General features: G+C 43.7%; 1 protein-coding gene across 1 annotated transcript in view; it reads left to right on the forward strand.

Moving 5' to 3' along the window:
• The first annotated feature begins 1,084 nt into the window (after positions 1-1,084).
• The window catches only part of LOC146197235 (scoloptoxin SSD14-like), a 32,844-nt gene continuing 13,630 nt past the window's right edge, over positions 1,085-20,298 (forward strand). Inside the window, exons 1-7 of the mRNA XM_084599025.1 lie at positions 1,085-1,304; positions 6,848-6,970; positions 7,862-7,863; positions 9,927-10,025; positions 11,146-11,347; positions 15,397-15,560; positions 17,651-17,855. Coding sequence (XP_084455151.1) covers positions 1,114-1,304; positions 6,848-6,970; positions 7,862-7,863; positions 9,927-10,025; positions 11,146-11,347; positions 15,397-15,560; positions 17,651-17,855 — 986 coding nt within the window. The 5' untranslated portion in view covers positions 1,085-1,113. The remainder of the gene's footprint in view (positions 1,305-6,847; positions 6,971-7,861; positions 7,864-9,926; positions 10,026-11,145; positions 11,348-15,396; positions 15,561-17,650; positions 17,856-20,298) is intronic.

The raw sequence follows: 20,298 nt of genomic DNA on the forward strand, positions 1-20,298 counted from the left end.
CCAGGCGTCCCCCACCGAAAAAGCGAGCATCGCCGATTCACACACAAAAAAGAGGCACGTTGGCGATTGTGCGAACGGTCTTTATTTGAAGTATTTTTGCCGGGTAAAATTTTTCGTGACATAAACGTTATTTGAGGTTTCTTTATTGAAGCAAAAGTTGGACCAAGAAGAATGCTTTTAAATCATGCTTGAAACAAGACCAAATGATAAATATTGTATTCAAATACTTTATTTGCATTCATGTGACTTCGTGAATAAAAGAATATAAGGTCTAGGTCTTTCGCATTTTCTTAGGTCTCATATGGAAATGCGTTTTAGACATTTTTCTACGTGAACCTCAGTACACTTTCAGCAGGAATAATTTTTACGCTTTTATAGGTTGTTGTACTTAATGGTAAATATAATTTTGACTTGTTGAACGATGCTGCTTTCAAACGAAACATGCTCTAAACTCCGAAAAATGTGGCCTGTATTGGGAACCAAAGGCCTACAGATAAAAACTCAGAGATGGCTCATTGTACACATCAAATGCTTAGCTTTTAATCTAGACGAATAAATGCGAATAAATTCTGTTTTGCGCGAAAAATCATTTTTCGCAGTCTACAACCAGCCTCAGTTGCAGGTACTCCATAACTGTGATCACTGCAGAAGAGGAACGTGCCACCGCCTACTATTATGGTTAGCATTTCTGAGACCAAGTTTTGTTCCTTCGCGGAAACTTCAAAGAGCGCTTACACCGCTAAAACAAAATTTTATTCAAAAAATACTTCGAGGAGAGACCTTTCGTGTAATCAGCAACATGGCCATTTGTTGTTGTTGTTGTTTTTTTTTCAGAAGAATTGGCGGTAGTCGCTGTTGCTGTTGTTGTTGTTGTGCCCTCAGAAAATGGTCTGAACATTTCGCATAGAGTGACCCAGAGGGAAGATGAAGTTACGAAATCTGCTCGGTAGCTCCGCCCCGGTTGAAGCAGGATAGAAATACCCGAATCACCGGAGACAAATTTCCTCAGTGATGAAATTGCACGATTGCTGCTATCAATGATAATGATATATTAACCCTGGCCTGTCGTTCTCCAACAGGTACCAGGAATCATGGTTAGTTCAGCATGTGTATATGCTGCTGGCGTGCGGTGCCTTGGTGCATGTAAACAGCATGACGGTGACTCTCCAGGCAGACGAGAAGCTCGAAGTCACCTGTGAGGCCGGTGCCGGGGAAGTCGTGATCACACCTTCAGCGTCAATTCTGGGAAGTTATAGTCGCTGGGCTGTGTCCACCGACGCAGCGCCCTGCGCACGCGTACCCAGGTAAAAGCGACTCAGTTGCAACCACCTAATAACACATGCTGAAAAGGGATATATATTGCAAATAGCATTTAGATGTGTACTTGTGTATGCCCAAAACCGCCGAAAAGCTGATTTATCCCTGTATTTCTCTCTCTCTCTTCGTGTGTGTGCGTGGGGGGGGGGGGGGGGGGGGGGAGTTGTGTTGCTTATCTTATATTTATTTACACATACATACTGTCAATCCCATATGGGATTATAACAAGAAGAGCATGAGTTCAACAATATTTATACAACAAGCAAAAAGGCAAAATTTACATGATAAAATGCTATACACATAGTGCCGTAGAAGTGAGGTGTAATGCAAGTCGCTTGAGAATAAGAATAACACGTTAGAAACTTTCAATCACACACTGTAGCAGTGGAAAATGATAACAAAAACAAAAGAAAGATATTGTTTGATGTTGGTGATACAGTATACTGGAAGGAATAAGCATACTAAAATAAACAAAACAATGTAAAATGTAAACAAGGTAATGAGCAGTCTGGAAAGCGTGCACATTTTCTTAACACGTTTAAATTTACGTTTGTTTTAGTAGAGTTTCGACGGAGTGTCGAAAGCAGTCGGTCCGGAATGTGTACTCGCTTAAAGTTCGTGAGTGCTTATGACGCTTGGGTCTGGAGTCTGTAATGAAGATATATTTAGACGTATCAATATTTATCTGATTGGAAAGTAGTTGGTACATGAACTTAAGACGAGCTAGTTTCGTTCTTTTCTACAGGGTAAGCATACCGGCTTTTTGAAGTAGGTCATTTGGTGAATCGGTTTGTCTGTACCTAAGGATGCAGGATCGAATCCCGGCCGCGGCGGTCGCTTTTCGATGGAGGCGAAAAGCAAGGCGCCCGTGTGCTGTGCGATGTCAGTGCACGTTAAAGAACCCCAGGTGGTCTAAATTTCCGGAGTCCTCTACTACAGTGTCTCTCATAGCCTGAGTCACTTTGGGACGTTAAACTCCACAAAGCACAACCATTTGAGTGTGGTTTCCAGACGCTCAAAGCTCCGACGGTTACTTTTTACACCTTTTCTCCTATAGGCCTTTCCGCAGCAGCTGCGGCACCCGCTTCGTTCGATGTGCTATCAGTCGCGTGAGCAGGGGTGGCGGCTTGGCCGCGGATTCATTGAATTCTGGCCGGTAACGTAGACAATATGTCGTTTTTGCTTGCTTTACCGCCACGTTTGCTTACAGCATGCTCCGTCTATGACGCCATCATAAGTGATTTCACGAAGCCTTTAGGATTAGAGGCTTCCCTTTTTCCTGTCAGCACGACTGAAAAGGGACTATCGCATGAGACAGAGCCAATGGTACGTCATACCTACTAAAACATAATTTGCACCATCCGACTTGTCTCCTCAACGAGGGTACCTCATGACTTTCCAGGAGTCTATTCACAACGAATCAGCACTTTTAACCCCCTGCAGGTATAACAGGCATAGCTGAACTTCTTTAAACCAAGTCGAAGAAGCCTTGGAATCCCTTCGTTACATCCGCTGCTGCGCATTAATGGTAGGCGACCTCGGTTGCGAGTGTCACATGCCAAAGCGCTTACCTGACGCTGTTAAATCAGAGTACAGCATAACTTATGTTTAGTGCATCACCGGGGTGTATTGTGGCAGCAGTCAATGCGCGCACGAAGCACATGTCACGGGGCTCAAAATGAACACCAACCGCATATGTCATCCTCGCACACGCATGTCCGTTTCTTCACTGGCCCGATACGTTCTGAGACACTGCACACGGGCGCTGAAAGAATTATGTCGTAGGGTTCAGGGAGACTTGCTCTTAATATTTATGTCGAATGTTCAGACTCTTAACGCAACACGAGTCCCTAAAAGGAGAGTTCTTAGCGGTGATTTATTCACAAGTATCCCTGTTGGTTGTCTTCACCGCACAGCTCGTGCGCAGTCGCGTCACCTAGTTTCTGTACAATAGAAGTGCTTTGCAGATAATTCCAGGCAAAATAAATATCGGGTTCCAATTGGGCATGCCGGTTGGAATCAAACGGATATAATAGGTCAGTCAAGTAGGTTCGTGATTCCACTGAGTAGCGAAATTGGATTCCGTACTTTAATTTAGACAGTCCAATAGGCTTACAGTTGCAGTTGGATCATCAGAGACGAGCGTCACTTGCTACGGCCATTTACACATAGCTTTGAATTGGTGCTGCAATGATAACTGGGAGCTCCAATTACGCTTTCCATGGCATTACGTTCAACATAGGCTGCGTACCAAATCTTACTGATATTTGTGACTGCATTTACGTGTCCAACCAGCTCCCGATTGGGAAGTCCAGGATTTCCATACAGGCCTGCATCAAACATTAATTAGTTTCTTGAAAAATATAAATATTTATCTAATGATTTCTTTTCACCATTTCCGCCATGACTGTAGTCAGGAATAAAAACATCTTCCCCAAATAGATTAGCCCCACTGGCTATATCGAGTAGGTTCTTTGAATGGAAAAGGCGAAAGCCTACCCTTTCTCTCCGATCATTTGCCTCTTATGGTTTACCTCTTTCTCTTTCGCCTCATTCTCTATATCTCTTTATGTATCGGAGTCATGATGAGTTATAGCTAATCATTGTAATCATTATCACTAATCGCTAAGCATTTTTACTCGATTCCAGTCAGTTGCGGTCATTTCAACTCGTCGTTTGACACACTGGTTGTTTCGTAGTCATGATGAGTCATACCTAGTCATTGTTGTCATTACCACTAATAGCTATGTATTTTTACTGATTTTTTATCAGTTACGGTCATTACAAGTCGTCGTTTGTCACATTGGTCGTTTCGCAATCATCCTAGTCAGTTTACTCATTTCCAGTTAGGTGCGCTAATTTCAAGTCGTCGTTTGACATATTGGTGTTTTAGTATTTATGTTGAGTTATGCCTAGTCACTGTAGTCATTACCATCCATGGCTAACCATTTTTACTCATTTCCAATCATTTGCGGTCATTACAAGCCGTCGTTTTACATACTGGTCATTACAAGTCATCTTTAGTCATTATGAATCATCATCATTATCATTATTAGCCATTAGCATTAGTCAATAACTCTATCGATATCTATAACTGTTACACATTACCTATCACAATGAACCATATTCATTCTTAATCTCCTTCCTCACACGCCCGCTATTTGCGAGTGACACATCAGCGCACAGATGCGACGCAAAGATCATGCGCGCCGCTCCCGCGTACAGACTTTCCCATCATGAGCACTGTTATTTCAATGCACAAGTACTGAACACCTTGGTGGTTTTTTCACCTCTTGAAGCTTGTAGCGTTCGTATTGTTTAAGTGCTTCCTGTAAGGCACTCTGAATTTCCATTTGTGTTCGGAGCGAGCACCCGATTTTGAAGGATGTTGTTGGAGCGTTGGTACCAATACCAGTAATGGAACATTCCAGCAAGTGGACAATCCAACTGGTTTCAATCGCTACGCAACTGAAGCCAGTTGGAAGGAAATACATACCACGGGAAACAATTGGAATGTGCAGTTGCATACACGGAATTAGTTGTAATGTCCTGATTGAAGGTGGATCTAGCTCCAACGTTCGATTACAATGCATCTGGAATTCTATTTCAGGCTACCAATGGGTTCCGAAAACACAATTGGGAATTTTACACCCAGAAAGCAGAATGGGTCCAGTGGTTTGTTTTGCCAGGGATGCATACGCTAAATCTAAGTCCTTAATGGTGGCCACCTTTTCAACAACAAAAATTCATTTACGCTTTCCTTTTTTCCCCATTTCACGCATTTTACCAGCAGCCCATCAATACCGTAAAGCGCACGAAACGTAACGTCAAACGATTTTAACCATGCGACGATGCTACGGAGACGGAAACTAAAGGAGCGCGTGTAACCAGAAAAGCGGGGGCCGCTCGCAATGTGCCATATGTGCAACGAGAAGTTGGAAAGCAGGAGGAATACGATGACCTTGGCAGCTTTGGTGAGGCTGAACTTGGCGCAATGCGCCAAAAGAACAGCGCTACAATGGGCATCGTTCAGTGGGCGGCGGACAGATTTTGTGACCACATTTACGGGAGAATATTATATTGTAAAGTTCACACTTTACTCCTCTGCGCAGCCCACGAGAAATCTTAGTTAAAATAAGTAATGTGACATTGACAATGGAAAGCTGTGGAACCATAGGGATCTGGTTAATTGGCAGACTAGATATTCCTCCAGTTCATAATGCAGTCTTTAAAGCTAAGTCTTACTTTCCGACGACTGTCAGAAGTTGTGCAGTGCCGGCGATACGAGATGCATCTGCTATTATATAGGATTGCCTATGCATATTCAACAGAACCGTAGGTCAATTACTTTTGAAAGAGTATAAAATTGAATTTTATGTATATTTTATCAAGGTGTCATAAACCCCGCGGTTACGGTCAACAGAGGGACGGGATCCCCATTACGGTTACCCGTTGTCCCTCTATGAGGTTCGAGAAGATAGTTAAAGTCAGATCGGTTACCCAGCGCAGACACGTGTGTCGGTGTGTGACTGAGTAATAAGTTCAAGAAAATCACTTTTTGTTTACAAACAATGGGATATTTATAGCTAGTAGTCCAAATTACACTGCACAATAATAGAACAAAAAAAAACGGAAAAAAAAACCGCCATGGCGTGATAGTGATAAAGACGACTCGGTAACTGACAAGAGGAAAAAAGAAGACTGTAAAGATAACAGAGCGAGTATTCAAGATATAATAAGTAGGGGTAAGAGATACACAAAAAACACCATAAAATACTAAGCCATATCAAGGTTTAAACAAAGGCGGATACAATACTCAATTACCGACAGTATGGGGAAAGAAGCAACTATCAAGGCTTTCTTGTTCAATGAGGTGTCGTAGTAGCAGAGTTGATCGGTAGCGGTGGCCATCCAAGGTCAGGGGAAACGATGAGTTGATCGCGGGCTCGGTGAAAAACAAAAGACACTCTCCCAGAGCGAGCGGCCGCGAGAGAGGCCCGGAAGACTGAATATTCTCAGAGCGTAATGCCGCGGGCGTGCTGCGGTCTGCCTTTTTATACTCTCAGATTGTTGCGCTGCGGCACATAGTCAAGGACGCGCGCTGGCCGGTCGCTGCCCCAGAGATTCACGTCGAAGCGGGCTCGGAGAAGCAGGGAGATTCCGTAACTTCCGCTCTCTATGTGAGGCAGCTCGTGACACAAGGACAGCGTATAGAAATCTCTCAGTTTGGTTGAGTACTCCAACCACTTCGTAAGGAATGAAGGAAGGAAGGATGATGGCATACTAAGAAGAGGAAGCACGCGAGCTATGTTGCCTTTCGTATTAGCTAACAGCCGCGTATTGAATTAGATCTCGCGGCTTCGTATTTAGCAACCGTATAACAAAGCCATCGGCAAATAAAGTTGGTTGCACTTTTGGCAGATATCGCACTCGCAATCAGTGCATTTAGCACTAGCCAATAACCGTGCTTAGCACCGTGCCTTTTTACTATTTACTACAAAATATGTCCTTAAATATTCGTCTTGCACAGGCGCATATACAAAAAGAACGGAACAACGGTCGACGCAGCCATCGCTACGCTTCTGTGCATGGGAGTAGTCTTACCGCACTCCATGGGAATTGGAGGAGGGTTCATCGCCACAATATACTCCAGGTACGTGAATTGCCTTTTTATGGTCATACGCTGATACTATTTCCTCTAGGAGCTTTTTGTAAGCGGTTGTTCCTGAACGTAAAACATTCATAGTGAAATTTAATTCGTGTCGATCGGCAGGAAGCATTCAATTGAGGTCACAGCAACCTTTTGTGATTCACAGCTTAGATTGTGCAGTGGACGCCAGCCGGAGCAGACGGCGGTAAGACAATTGCACATGTCTGCTACCTTTGGCTGTGCTACTTGCACCTGAAGATGGCGGCAAGTGTGACGTAGGTGCGTGCTCCTTATATTGCAGTTCCCTGGCATTTAGAGCTGCTACGTCCACAATGTTTTAAATTTGAATGCCACATCTTTTTTATAGCATTCTTCAAGCTAAATATACACGCCTAACTAGAATCCGCGTACACTGAAAAAAAAAAAATTAATACAGGCCGTGTTTTTGTTTTTGTTTGGCGTATTAAAACGCTTATCGCCACCGCTGTTGATGCAGTGCACATTGTCTGCAAGTAGTGTTAACAATGCCTGAGCATGCAAATACTTTAAATTTGTGAAAATTTTTTCATTCGATTCGGTGAACCAGTCAAATAGGGTGTGCCGAAAATTATTCCAAACGAATCAAATCAGTTATCAACATGTCGAATTGTTTTCGCACAGCTGATGTGAGTTTGAATAGGGCACGGCTTTGGTTTATTTTTTACGACTCTTTCAAAAAGACGTCGCATAGCACTGTGCCGAAAGCAGGATTCAGCACCACTTCGCAGTTCATTCGTTTGGCGGAACACTCATATTTTGGCGACCTGGCAGGGTTCAATAGGGTTTAGCAACCTTACTAGGTATGCTCGATCTCAGAGGCCATGACTTAATGCCTCATCCTACTCATCTGCTCAGATGTAACGCTAGCGTATTCGTTGTCCACACCACCAGCAAAGGAATTTACCAATGTGCGTGACATGGAGGCGTCAGAGTCAATATAGTGACAGTGTTGTGCCTGCCCTCTTGAATCTTGCGCCTTTGATAAGCTGCATATTTATGTCATGTTTTCTGGCGCAGCCACAAACACTTCATATTAATTTTAGTTTGGATGAATATCTGCAGAAATACCAAAAAAATCTCAAAATTAGGCGGTATGAAATTTGTTTGATGTTGCGCGCACGAGCCCAGAAAACAATGTTTGCACTAAATGCAGAGTGATCGACGAAAAACGTTTTCACGTTTTCTTTCCTGCGCACATTGTTAAAACAGACAAAAAGCATGTTCAAATAGGCCGTTCCACTCCCCCTCTCCTCACTCGCCCTCTCTCTCTCTGTTACGTTCTGCGGATATTCACCAGATGCCGCTACCAGTATCACCGGTTAGACTTTTTGGTTTCGTTTTGGTCGGACCCATATTAACAGACGTCCACTTGTTGAAAACGGCAAGACCTCGTTATATCATCATAACCAACAACAACAACGCGAAAGGGGCTTCTTTGGGGTTATCGATGCTGCAACCTACACGGATTTCTATTCAATTCCTATCGTATCAGGGAACTACATCATCCAAATCGGTATATGCTTTTTGTGTCAAATTTCAGAGCGAATAAGAGAATGGTTTAATCGACACAAGCATTTTACAGTTCGCATAAAGCGTTGCAAAATCTGTTATATGGTCCCCCTCGAAACCAACTGCCATATTGCAAATTTTGCAGCGAGCTACCGCCCCCGTCCCCCCAGTTTATTGGCTAATCCAGATCACGAATGTTCATTTTTGAAAATAGGCAGAGAAAATTTCTCTAGCTCTGCCTTTGAACACATGTGGCTGACTAATGACGAATTTTAGAAGATCAGATAATTTCAGGTGAAAGCATATAATATATCATTCATTGCAGTTGCCCTGGGAGTATGAACAACGGGACTGATTCTCTGCGAGAAGAGCTGGTTATTGCGCCTACCACTCCGCTTTTCTTGGAGCATCCGTAGAATAACCGCATGTCAAGACCACTAAAGTGAGAAATGCGAGCAAGTAATGAAGCAAGCAAATGAAGAGATAGCTAGTGTGTACGCCGCGAAGATACATATCAATTAACTAAATCTTTGGGGGACACTGACGTTCCACGTTTTATTCTATGCCACCTAAGCGTTAATGGTGCCTTTCTGCGGCTCTCCTTGCGGTACTTAGTTCGCATACTTATACAGCCTTTGTAAAAAGTTTAGAGCTCAGAGGGTTTGATTTTAAGCCGTATATTATGACTTCTTTAACAACCTTGGAAGTCCTAGCCACTGGAGAGGGTAGGACGAAAAATCTTCTTGCCTTCAGCAAGTATGGAAACCTGGGAATGCATTACGAGCCACATAGTATGGCTCATCAGAAGTAGACACCCTGGGCTGTAAACTTTTGACAAAGGGTGTACTTTGCTACTCTTTTGATCACCGATCTCTTAAATTTGGCCACCAGTATGCTACGCTTAATAATAAGCGTATGGTACAGAGCTGCAACATTATGTTAATGGCCATCCTACACAGATATGCATAAAGCCCTTCCTTGATCAAGCCCCTACAAATGTATCCGCCGACTCGAAAGTAGTGCGTCATGTCTGACCGACACCACTCAGAACTTAACAAGGCCGGTGCACCCGAACCTTTCACAGCAGCCCATGCCACTACTACGGGGCGGGAGGTGAAGGGTCAGCAAGAGAAACTCCTCGCGCATATATGAGTCAACTGGTGAGGGAGCCCCTTAAGACTGAACTCTGATCCACACATGCCGAATTTTCCAAAGAACGAGCCTTTTAACGTTATGGCGTTAAAACCTTATGTTTTCTCATCCCTGTCACTTTGTCAATGTTTGGTGGTGGCTTATTACCCTTCATCGTTATGATTGTTTATATTATTTCTTTGAAAAGCCTATTGCCATGCTCATGTCGGTTATTGACAGCGTAAAAACAAAAGTTCTGTCCTGTTATTTCCCTGCAAAGCCACTAAAACGGCACAAGTCTTGATAGCCCGTGAAAAAGCACCTGCGTGTGCTACAGAGGACATGTTCGTCAACAAGTCAACAGCAGAAAAGATCTGGGGTGAGCACTAACGATATTTGTTTAGCTGCCAATTCTCGAAAAAAAAAAAGTAAATCTAGCATTTGCGGCATAAGACCACGATTGTTTTTCTTACCACAAATCAAGGAACTATTGGGAAGCAAAAACTGCCCACGGATTTCATGGTATTGCGCTTCTCAACCCTACACGCTTTGCAAGTTGTGCGACGCATTATGTGCTCAGCTTCAGGTACTGTGAGCGCCACAAAACTTAAGGATGGCAGTCAAACAATGCTTCATATTATTTCCGTGGTATTTTGTGCAGGCTGGTTCTCATGCTGACTGGTACAGTCAGCCCTGTGACAAACGAAAGCTCATGTGATACGTGCTTGTGAGGGTTGATGTGGGTTGTGTAGCCATGCTCGGAGGATGTTCGGAGTTGGTCACACCAAATTACTACTAAATTCTTATTTTCAAATTGTAGAAAGTTACTTGCCTTTTGCAAACGAAAGGTTCATATATCCAATTAAAGCGAGCGCGGGAATACTTGTAAAAAAGTGCTCATTCCCCTTTACTACACCGGTAAGTTTCGCAAAGTGAGGGATGGCGCTAAGTTTGAGCTCCTAGCAGATTAGTTCTTTTTGCAATCCAAGAAACGACATTAATTGCAAGTATTGCTCCATGCTGATCAGCGTGACTTTCGTTCTCTGCTCGGCTTCATAAGATTACGATAGGCCAAAAACATCATCACCGGTCATTCATCCACAGAAGAACTGCAGAGGAATGGGAACTACATATTTGTTTTGGTTACCGAGTGGCCGACAACTCGGGTTCCGACCTGGTTTACAGAGGCAAACTTTATAAGCTTCGCGTATTTCCATATGCGTGTAGCGCTAATAATTCACGAGAGAAAACTTATATGAAGAAGTGAAAACTACACTATGGAAATAACAGCACATCGAGGAAACTATCGCGGCACAAATACGTTTTAGCAGCCGAATTCATATTTTCGGCCGAATTCTAACCAGCCAGATTTTTCCTGATTTCAGCTTTTCTTTTCCTATTGCATTCTTGTCGTATATGCATCTTGATAAAACGAAACTTTGACATTCTTCAGATGTCTGCAGCCTCTGACGTCACCTTTGTGCTATGGAATGGTACAGGTGGTCTTCCGGTAGGCGTACCGGGAGAACTTCGTGGCTACAAGGCGCTTCATGAGCGCTTCAATGGCACACTGAACTGGACAGAACTCTTCGATGACGCCATAAGGCTCGCCAGGCAAGGCTTCGCCGTTGGACCGCACCTCGCCCAGGCGCTACAAATGGGCTCGAGAATTCCGAACAAAAATTTTACGGATAACCTTCGGTGAGATGCTTCACCCGTCAACGTGACCCCTCCATCTCGGAATTTCGCACTCTTAATTGACTGCATAAAAAAGTATTGTTGATAGTTTTAGTATCTACTGTTTAATACGCCAGTTATCAGTGAATTAGAAATGAAGCCTAGGTCTTTCACTGCTTTACTTCGTCAAAATTAGGTGTCCACAGAACAATTTTGACAGATATTGCGCCTTTCCTTTCCTGTGAAACAATTAAAATTAAAATTAAATTTTATTGGCGTCGATTATTTCTGAACTTTGTAACGGGCACTCTCCACAAAAAAAAAAAACAAAAAAAAAAAACAGATGTTGACCGATCTTTCAGAAAATCAGGCAGCATGAGCGAAACCAACGCAAACCTTAGCGGGCCATGCATTAAAAGCATAATCACAGAAAAGTTTTTGACTTCTAGACTTAACTTCCTCGGAAAGCATACGAACATTACCTAGCACATACGATGCACTGAAAGGAAAGAAATCATTGGGCTCATCTTTCATTACTGGTAAGAAAAAGGGTTAGATAACGCCAAAAGCTCTCACCAAATAATAAAAAAGCGGAAGAATTTAGATTCTTTTCATGAAGAAGACGGGAGCACTGCAAGTAGCCTGGGTTAAAACGGGTTGGGACAGCAATGTCTGGTAATCTGTGTTTAATTAGACCCCATAAGCGCCTATATACACAATTTTGTGCAATCCAAAATCTATAATTTCTCTAAGGAAGCACTACACCTATCAGTGATTTCTCTGTCTTGTGAATAAAATACGCTCCATTTTTCAAAATGCTGTTTGTACATTAAAAGGCCTTAATTATTTTGGCACGAAGATTTCCGAGCGCAAGCTGCAACGTCAATTCTTGGGTACGCAAGACAATATATAACTTGTCTCGCAGACCTCCAATGGGGCCAGCTCCATGCTTCAAGGCTCTCAGTTCCCCTCTTCTTTGTGTGTTGAGCGCAATGAAAGAGGCCAGGTTCGGCCATGGTTCTGTGCTTGTTTGTGTGGCCTCTGTCTTATCTTAATAGCGCGTTGTATACTAGAGAATTTGTGTTCTATTTTATGACGAATAAGAAGTTTTAATACGCTAACCGCAGGGTAGAAATCGTTGACTTTGTAAGGATTCTCTACGAAATTTTTAAAATCTTGTTGTGAATCATGCTTGCTACTAAGTGCGAGACCAATTTTATCGCATTTTCCCCTTACTTGCCGTGCCGCCTGCTGATTACGCGGATAATCATGCGCGTGACAAGTAGTGTTGTTGCATTCAGTACGCGCTAAAGAAAAATACCCTTAAGGGCGAAACACTAACCCTTTCGACACCGTTAAATTTATTTTTTTGTTTATTTTTTAATGAATTGGTGGAGGTGGGCTAAGCATGTGAACACCATTGTTCTACCTTGAATCCTTTATAGACTCACAAGTGCAAAGTTGTAGCTCCGTGTTTAAGAGTATGACGCCGCATTGTTGCTGGCACCCGTTTGCCGGCTCCCCGCGTAGATCCTCTTTTGCTTACATGAAATTTGCTGTCCGCTTAATAAGTAAAATTTTAATTTGTGCTTCCATTTCTCATACATACTTATTAGCGTGCAGTTGTAAGCTGCCGCAGTATACGAAAGGCTGACCGATATATAATGCATCGGTTCAACAAGCCTTAACACAGGACCGGGTTAATTGGAGGAATTATGGGAGAGGCCTTCGCCGGCTGTTGACATCAATAGTAAAAAAACCGTACGAACGTGTCTGTGTTACACAGGGGCAGCGTGTCTATCAGGTGGTCGCAGGGTTGGCTGGATTCCCATCTCACTCTTCCATCTCAAAGGCTAAGTTACAGACAGTGGGGATTACCAACACGACCATGTCTCGTGGTCTCGTGATTAAGTCGCACAATCCGACGACGAGTTAGTGCGTGGCTATTTCGCCTGGCCGCTATACCATCTGCCAGAGCCATGCCTGTGATTGTTTCCTCAAAACACGGTCACTGATTTTTTTTTTCTTTTCTGGCGAATGGTGCCTTTCGTCAATACGACTCCGGCCACCTCTTTCGGAGACAAGAGACTGCTAAGAATTCTAAAAGTAACATCGCTATGGCACATCCCAGTGCGTTGTCCTTCAGGGAACACGACACACGTGACGCTGCCCCGAAACGCTTTCAGTCTTCCATGGCTGCATAGAGGTGTCCGGCGTTCAAGAGAAATAACACGGGAGCACTTAGAAGGAAAGGGTTATTAGAAGCGCTTGTCCTTTCGTTTTCTTTTTTCCATGTGTGTTTTTCAGTGCACTTGTTTTTTCCACCAAGCTATGCACTATCTAGCCAAGATATACGTTTTGTTAAGTTAGGCAAGACGATGAAGCGCTACGTGAATACAACAAAATGCGACAGACACGAATTCGACCATCCTCTTTTTCCGGTATAAACGCGAACGATTTTTGGAGTGACTAAAATGTTTAGAAATCAGAGATAGTTAATTTGGACATTATACGGGCACAACTAGCCACTGATGAGATCAGGGTTCGGGGATCGAGCTTCACAGCGGGTTGGGCAGGATGAGAAGACGCATCGAAACAGCAGCAGCTATTTTTATTTTTATTTACAAAATACTGCGGACACTGAGTCCAAGCAGGGTGGGTGAACAAGTCAATCAAGGTACAAAAGAAAACGCAACACTTCAAAAAAAAAAAAAAAAAAAGACAACACAGTATAGCAGCAATTGGTTAAAACTCAAGGGACAGTGGATTAACTAGCTGATTCCAATCTGTTATTGTGCGTGGAAAGAACGAAAATTTGTAAGTGTCTGTTCTAGCGAATATAGGGGTTAGGGGTCTGGGATGGTGTTGACGAGTTTGTCTGGTTGTCGCCGGCGTTAAGTATGATGATGGATCCAAACCGAGTTTGTTATGTAATAACTCATAAATAAACTTTAATCTAAGCTTTCTTCTTCGATGTTCAAGTAGTTCAATTTTATTTGTCTCCATTAAAGTGGTTGGGGAGTCAGACCTTGCATATTTATTAAAAATAAACCTGACAGCTCTTCTCTGTATTCTTTCCAGATTTTTTACGTTTTACAGTAGAGCCAGGCAAATAAAGCGTGTGTGTACAATATTTTACACAGTGAGGTATATGCAAGTTACGAGAGGAGAGCACGACCACTGTTGGATACGATTCGACCCCTTAAATACCATTTGTTGTCCCAGTTGCCTATCTGAGGCCTTATAATTTCTTCTTAGCAGTCCAATCAGTAGGGCACACTAGATCACTCGAGGTGCGGCCACTGCCGGATGTGATACTTGAACCTCCTTGCACAGGTTATAATGGTGAGGGTCAACTTCCCTGGTGGCGATGGCGGTCTGGTGTTTACGGTAGAGATTAAGCACCACGTTGAAACAGTCTGAGAAATAAGTCGTTGGCAGAGCTCAATTCCCTATCGGTACTTACTGCATGGTCACGCACCTGCATTGATAAGTTGGCGAGAGGGGTAGGTGCTGGCTTCCTTGCTCTGGGGAGATTCTTTCTTTTGCTCTGATACATACTGTTCGACTGCTCAAATCCGCGCCGCTGATTCCGCCAACAAAAAGAAATAATTCCCAGTTGTCGCCGCTGTGAACGAATGGGTAGCTCCCTTCCGTGCCGGCAAAGTGGCTGACCGCCGCAACCGTACGTGAATGGTACCTCCCTAGTCGTCGCCACCGCCTCGAAGCTCTCGATGACCGCCGCCCCCCAGCCCTCGCTTGGCTCCTTTTGCCAACCGTTGGAGGAGCCCCGTGAAACTTGGCAGTAACCCCGATCCCCTCTCACTTTGCATCCTTCTCCTATAACAAAAGTTCAACAATGGCATCTATGCTTGTTGTATTGCTTCTCCCCCCCCCCCCCCAAAAAAAAAAAAAAAAAAAGAAAAAAATTCTGAAAGCCAGTTATCGCTATTCACTATACTAGCCTCGCTTTTCTCAGCTTATCGTTGCGTAGTGCTCATTGAAAAATGTTTTCCACTAGATTTTTACATAAGTTTGAGTAAAAGTGTACACTGAGGTCCTCTTTTTCGCAGGAGGGCCTTCTCTAATAATGAAACGGGCGAATTTTTGGCCGAGGGCGAGCTGCTTATTCAAGAGGATCTGGCGAATACTCTGGAGTCCATTGCAAAGTATGGAGTTGAACACTTCTACAACAGCACACTAACCCAAGAAATTGTGGATACAGTCAATAATAGTAGTAAGTCCACACTGTCCTACTAAATAAAATTATCTTTATTTTAAATTCAGCTTATTTACTAATTTGTGTGAACAAAAATAGTAGGTTAGATTTATACGCATGTGGGTGAACAGGTGTGCGTGTTGTAAAAAGCCGTACGCCGAGGAACGGGCCTGACCATAAAATAAATTTGCCTTCGTTAGAGGCTCGCGTTCTCGCTCGGATCTTCCAGCTACCAGGACAAATTTTAAAGTCAGGCTTCAAGTGTTGCTGCGCAATGTCAGATAACTCTGTATTGCTGCTACCAAGTAGTAAAGAAAGTGCACACGTCGAGTTCTTTCTTTCTTTCTTTCTTTCTTTCTTTCTTTCTTTCTTTCTTTCTTTCTTTCTTTCTTTCTTTCTTTCTTTCTTTCTTTCTTTCTTTCTTTCTTTCTTTCTTTCTTTCTTTCTTTCTTTCTTTCTTTCTTTTCTGCTCTCTTTCTTTCTTTTCTGCTCTCTTTCTTTCTTTTTGAAGAGTATACGCTTTCCTTATGTTCTTAAATTGGGCGTTTCATCTGCTTTGTCACCGTCCAGCAATGCGGTCGTCAGGCCGCCTCTGGCGGCACCTGACGGCATCTGAAGGATTAATGTCTAATTCAGGATGATTCAACATTATTCATCTTGCAAGTGGGGCACTTTTTGTTGCTGCTAGCGTCTTCTGCAAAAACATATTTGACAATATAGTAAGCTCGATAGCATGCCTTCTTCCATTTTCTCGTTGACTAATTTTCCACCAGTACCAATGCCTTAGTTCTTCTTTTCTGGGTGTCTTGTGACATGTTTACCTTCGACACAAAACGTATTTCACAATTCCTACAGTGTTCATTTTATCGACCCTCAGGCTGTAATGCTACAGTTCAGAACTATTTTGATCATTTGTAATATATTTCGCACGTATTTGTAAAGAAAATATAACCACTGGTGTTCCTAATGGGAAACCAAACAATTGACTTCGTTGAGGCACAGACATGCTATTATGGCAGAAATTTACTTGTTCGATTCAAAAGTAAGCGGCACCTGAATCTGTGAAATGCATAGGAGCACTGTTGATACCAGCCACGCCAAGCGACGCGCTCCGCAGCTCAATTTCTCACACCACTCGACATCCCCCGTCGCGGTGGCGCAGTGGTTATGGCTCTTGACGACTAAGCCGAGGGGCATGGATTCTATTCTGGCCAGGACGGCTGCATTTTTTGATGGAAGCGAGGCTGAGTGCACACCCTTACTGTGCAGTGTCAGTGTACGTTAAATAATTCGAAGTGGTCGAAAATATTTCGGTTTGTGGTTTTGATACTGAAGCCCGTAAATCAATCTAAACTTCTGAACTTCAACCTGAATGTTTTATCGCTCCCCTCTTTCCTTTTGTGCAATTTCATGTGTGAGGTAAAATGTATCTGACGTGTTAAAAAAGAGATAAAGAAAATAATTTCAAACAATGTAAGGCCATCCCTATGAGGACTTTTAAGTTCACGATCCCTCGGCATGGCCTTAATACAGCCTTGTCTGGTCTATCAGCATACGCTGTTCGCCGGATACTGTGGCCAGAAGGGCGGTCTCTCAAGAAGTTGGGTGTGGTCTTTCCCACATGAAGTCACAGAGTGTGGGAGCGCCAGCTCCGCGGGAGCTATAGTAGGAAGGGAGCAGGCTGACGTGGAACAAATGGACAAATGCTTGATGGGAATGATTTGATTTGAAGTTGTCTACAGTGTGTGCTTTATAAGTGGTCTAGTGTGAAGTGGGTTATATGATGCGACTCTCCTTGTAGTATTTTACGGTGGTGCGGTAGTCAAATGTATCGGTTTGAATTAAGCGTACGGCTTCGTACTGGGGTGGCCATCCACCGGCGCCCGGACGCAAAGCTCGTGGTAAACACATAGACGCGCTCATTTCTAGGGACGCTTTTACGACCAGAGACTACTGAATTCACCCTTTCTCAACTAATACAACTTTTCCCCGTCTGCATATAGCAGTGGTGCGACTCAGTTGAAGATAGTCAACAGGCCCGTGCCGTTTTCTCGTCCTTCTTCCTTCCGCCGTAACAACAATGACACTGTCCTGCATTTTTCTTGCAGGTGGTGTAATGAGCGTGGAGGACTTCGCGAATTACACCGTGGAATGGGTGGATCCCGTGAATGCAAGTTTTCGGGACGGGCACACTCTCTTTTCGGTGCCGCCACCGGGCAGCGGACCTGTGCTTACATACATACTCGGCATAATGGACCAGTTCCGCGAATACGAAGGCGCACGATTAAAAGACGACGCTCTCACGCTGCACAGGTAAAGTTAGCCTTCAGCCGTGCTTTATTATCCTTCTTTAACACGATAAAGGCCCCGTTCTCAAGAAAATCTGCCGTCGACGTTTTGAGCAAAACATGACGAGTAAGCCTCTGGCAGGTCGATGTTGTCAGGATAGAAGAAAGGGCTGTGACTGGTCGACAAGTTGTGTGACGTAACAGCACCACATGTTATAGACTAGTAAGCAGGCTGTGCGAACTAACGCTTCCATAGAAGGTTTGAGGGCCCCGAGTCAGATGCCCTCAACGTAGTCCACGCAAGCACTTTCTCAGTTTAATGACAGCGATTTGTATCTACGCCGGAAAGTCTTTCTATAACGGGGTTTGCTTACGACTGCGTGTGTGTGAGACAACAACCACTTTCAGCATACCGTGTACCGTAGCACTGTTAGCGTTTCCGGAAGCCCTCCCACTGGCAGTGCGAAAGCGCTGATTGGCCGCGACGCTGCAGGCGTTCGCTTTAATGATGTGCATGGCAGAATAACCCATGGAGCCAAAGTCGCCTGTCATAAGCACAACTGGGCGGAGATCTTTCTTATAGCGAATAAGAGGCAATTCAGCATAAAACATTCTTCCTAGAAAAAACATATAGGATTTGCCGCTTTAAAATATTTCATGTAACCTCGCACTAAGCTTAGCTGTCTGCAAGCATTTTTTATTCATCCCCACCACGGCGGCGCAGTGGTTAAGGCGCTCGAGTGCGGAACCCAAGGACGCGAGATCGAATGCTGGCCTCAGCGGCTACTTTTCTGTGGAGGCAAGAAGGAAGGCACCAGTGTACTGTGCGACGTGAGTGCACTGTAATGAATCCTGGCTGGTCGGCATTTTCGGATTCATCCCCTACGGCTTACTAATAGCCGAAGTCGCATTGAGAAGTCAAACCATATAAAACCAATCAAAATCAGCTTTTGTTCTTTTTTTCTAAGAGAAAGAAACGAACCAGTATTCGTCCTTCATTACAGCGTAGCGCTTCTGTGACGTAATAAAAAGCGCTCCGGTCTTGTCGCCAACGAGTCCCTGAATTTTTCATTTCAAGTTACATTTTAGGCCTTTTTCTTTTCGCAGATGCAGATTTTTCATTACTTGTGGGTCGAAAGTTCGTTCAAGTGAGACACAAAACACATGCCTGTTAAATATTCTGATGATTGAAACATTCGAATTGCTAACGACTTCAGCTTTGGGGTAAGATGAGACGAAAGAAGAGTCTTTTTGACTTGAACGTAATCGACTGCGACAGAGGACGGCCTATGCGAGAATGTTTGCCGGGCGTTGGATCGCAGTTCTTTTTTTTTTTTTTTTTTTTTTTTTTTTTTTTTTTTTTTTTTTTTTTTTTTCAGTAAGGGCATGGAACGAGTCTGTTGAACTGGTTGTTGCATTTCGACTGTAGTGCGGCATTTCAAAGCTAAGTGAGGTTACGCACACTAAAAATAAGGGGTCTTGCCTCGTCTATGTGCAGATATCCGTTGAAGTTTTCGCTTTTGTCGCCTTAGACCTTTTATAATATTTTCATCATGGGCGAGTGATTTGTAATGCATACTTGTGAATTTGGCTCCTTAATGAGAACATTGTACGAAGCTAGGAATCGTAATACCAATTACTTTCTGATACCGTATGTTGTTACCACATGCGAAGAACGGCACCGCCAGTCACATATTCTGCATCGTTATAGCACACATAGAACAAACCTTTGCAGTAATATTGTCTGTTAAATGAAAACCTGTCAAGCCGATAGCTCAAATACGCCGCTCGTGATAAATGCCTCACGGAGGCTGCTTCAGTAATTTAAACAATTTATATGCCTGTGAATTTTCTGCTCACGTCTAGAGCGATCTCGCATAGGAAAAGCAGACCGATGTCTCGGGGGAATAGTCATTGTAACCGATTGTCGCTTAGGCTAATAAATTGGATTCCAAGGGAAGGAAAGCGTAGAATGGGGCGGCAGAAAGTTGGGTGGGCGGATGAGGCTAAGAAGTTCGCAGGGGTTAAGTGGATGCGGCTAGCACAGGACCGGCTTAATTGAGGATTATGGGAGAGGCCTTCGTTGTGCAGTGGGTATAGTCCGACTGATGATAATGATGACTCGGTGGAAATATTCTTTCGGTTCGTATAGATGTTCTACTATTTGCGAAGCCTCGAAGTACGGCTGTTCCGAAGAAGTGACGAGAATTACGAATTCGAACTAGTGGACAAGTGGGTGTGGCACCAGTCGCGGTGGAGTGTGTCATTTCGAATTGGACACCTGCCCCATTGATTTGATCGTTACGAGGTTCGACTGCCCGGAACAAGTTGAAGCCTTCGCACTCGGCCCTGTCCCTGGCTTCGGCGTTTTATGGAGGCCGAATTTATAGAGGTCATTGGGGCAAAATAAAGAGAAAAAAAGATATTTGGCCAAAGTTTTTCCACACCTCTTCACTGCGGCAAGCCAC

The sequence above is a fragment of the Amblyomma maculatum genome, chromosome 3, assembly GCF_055883805.1.
Source record: "Amblyomma maculatum isolate TAMU_Amacu chromosome 3, ASM5588380v1, whole genome shotgun sequence".
NCBI classification, from domain to species: Eukaryota; Metazoa; Arthropoda; class Arachnida; order Ixodida; family Ixodidae; genus Amblyomma; species Amblyomma maculatum.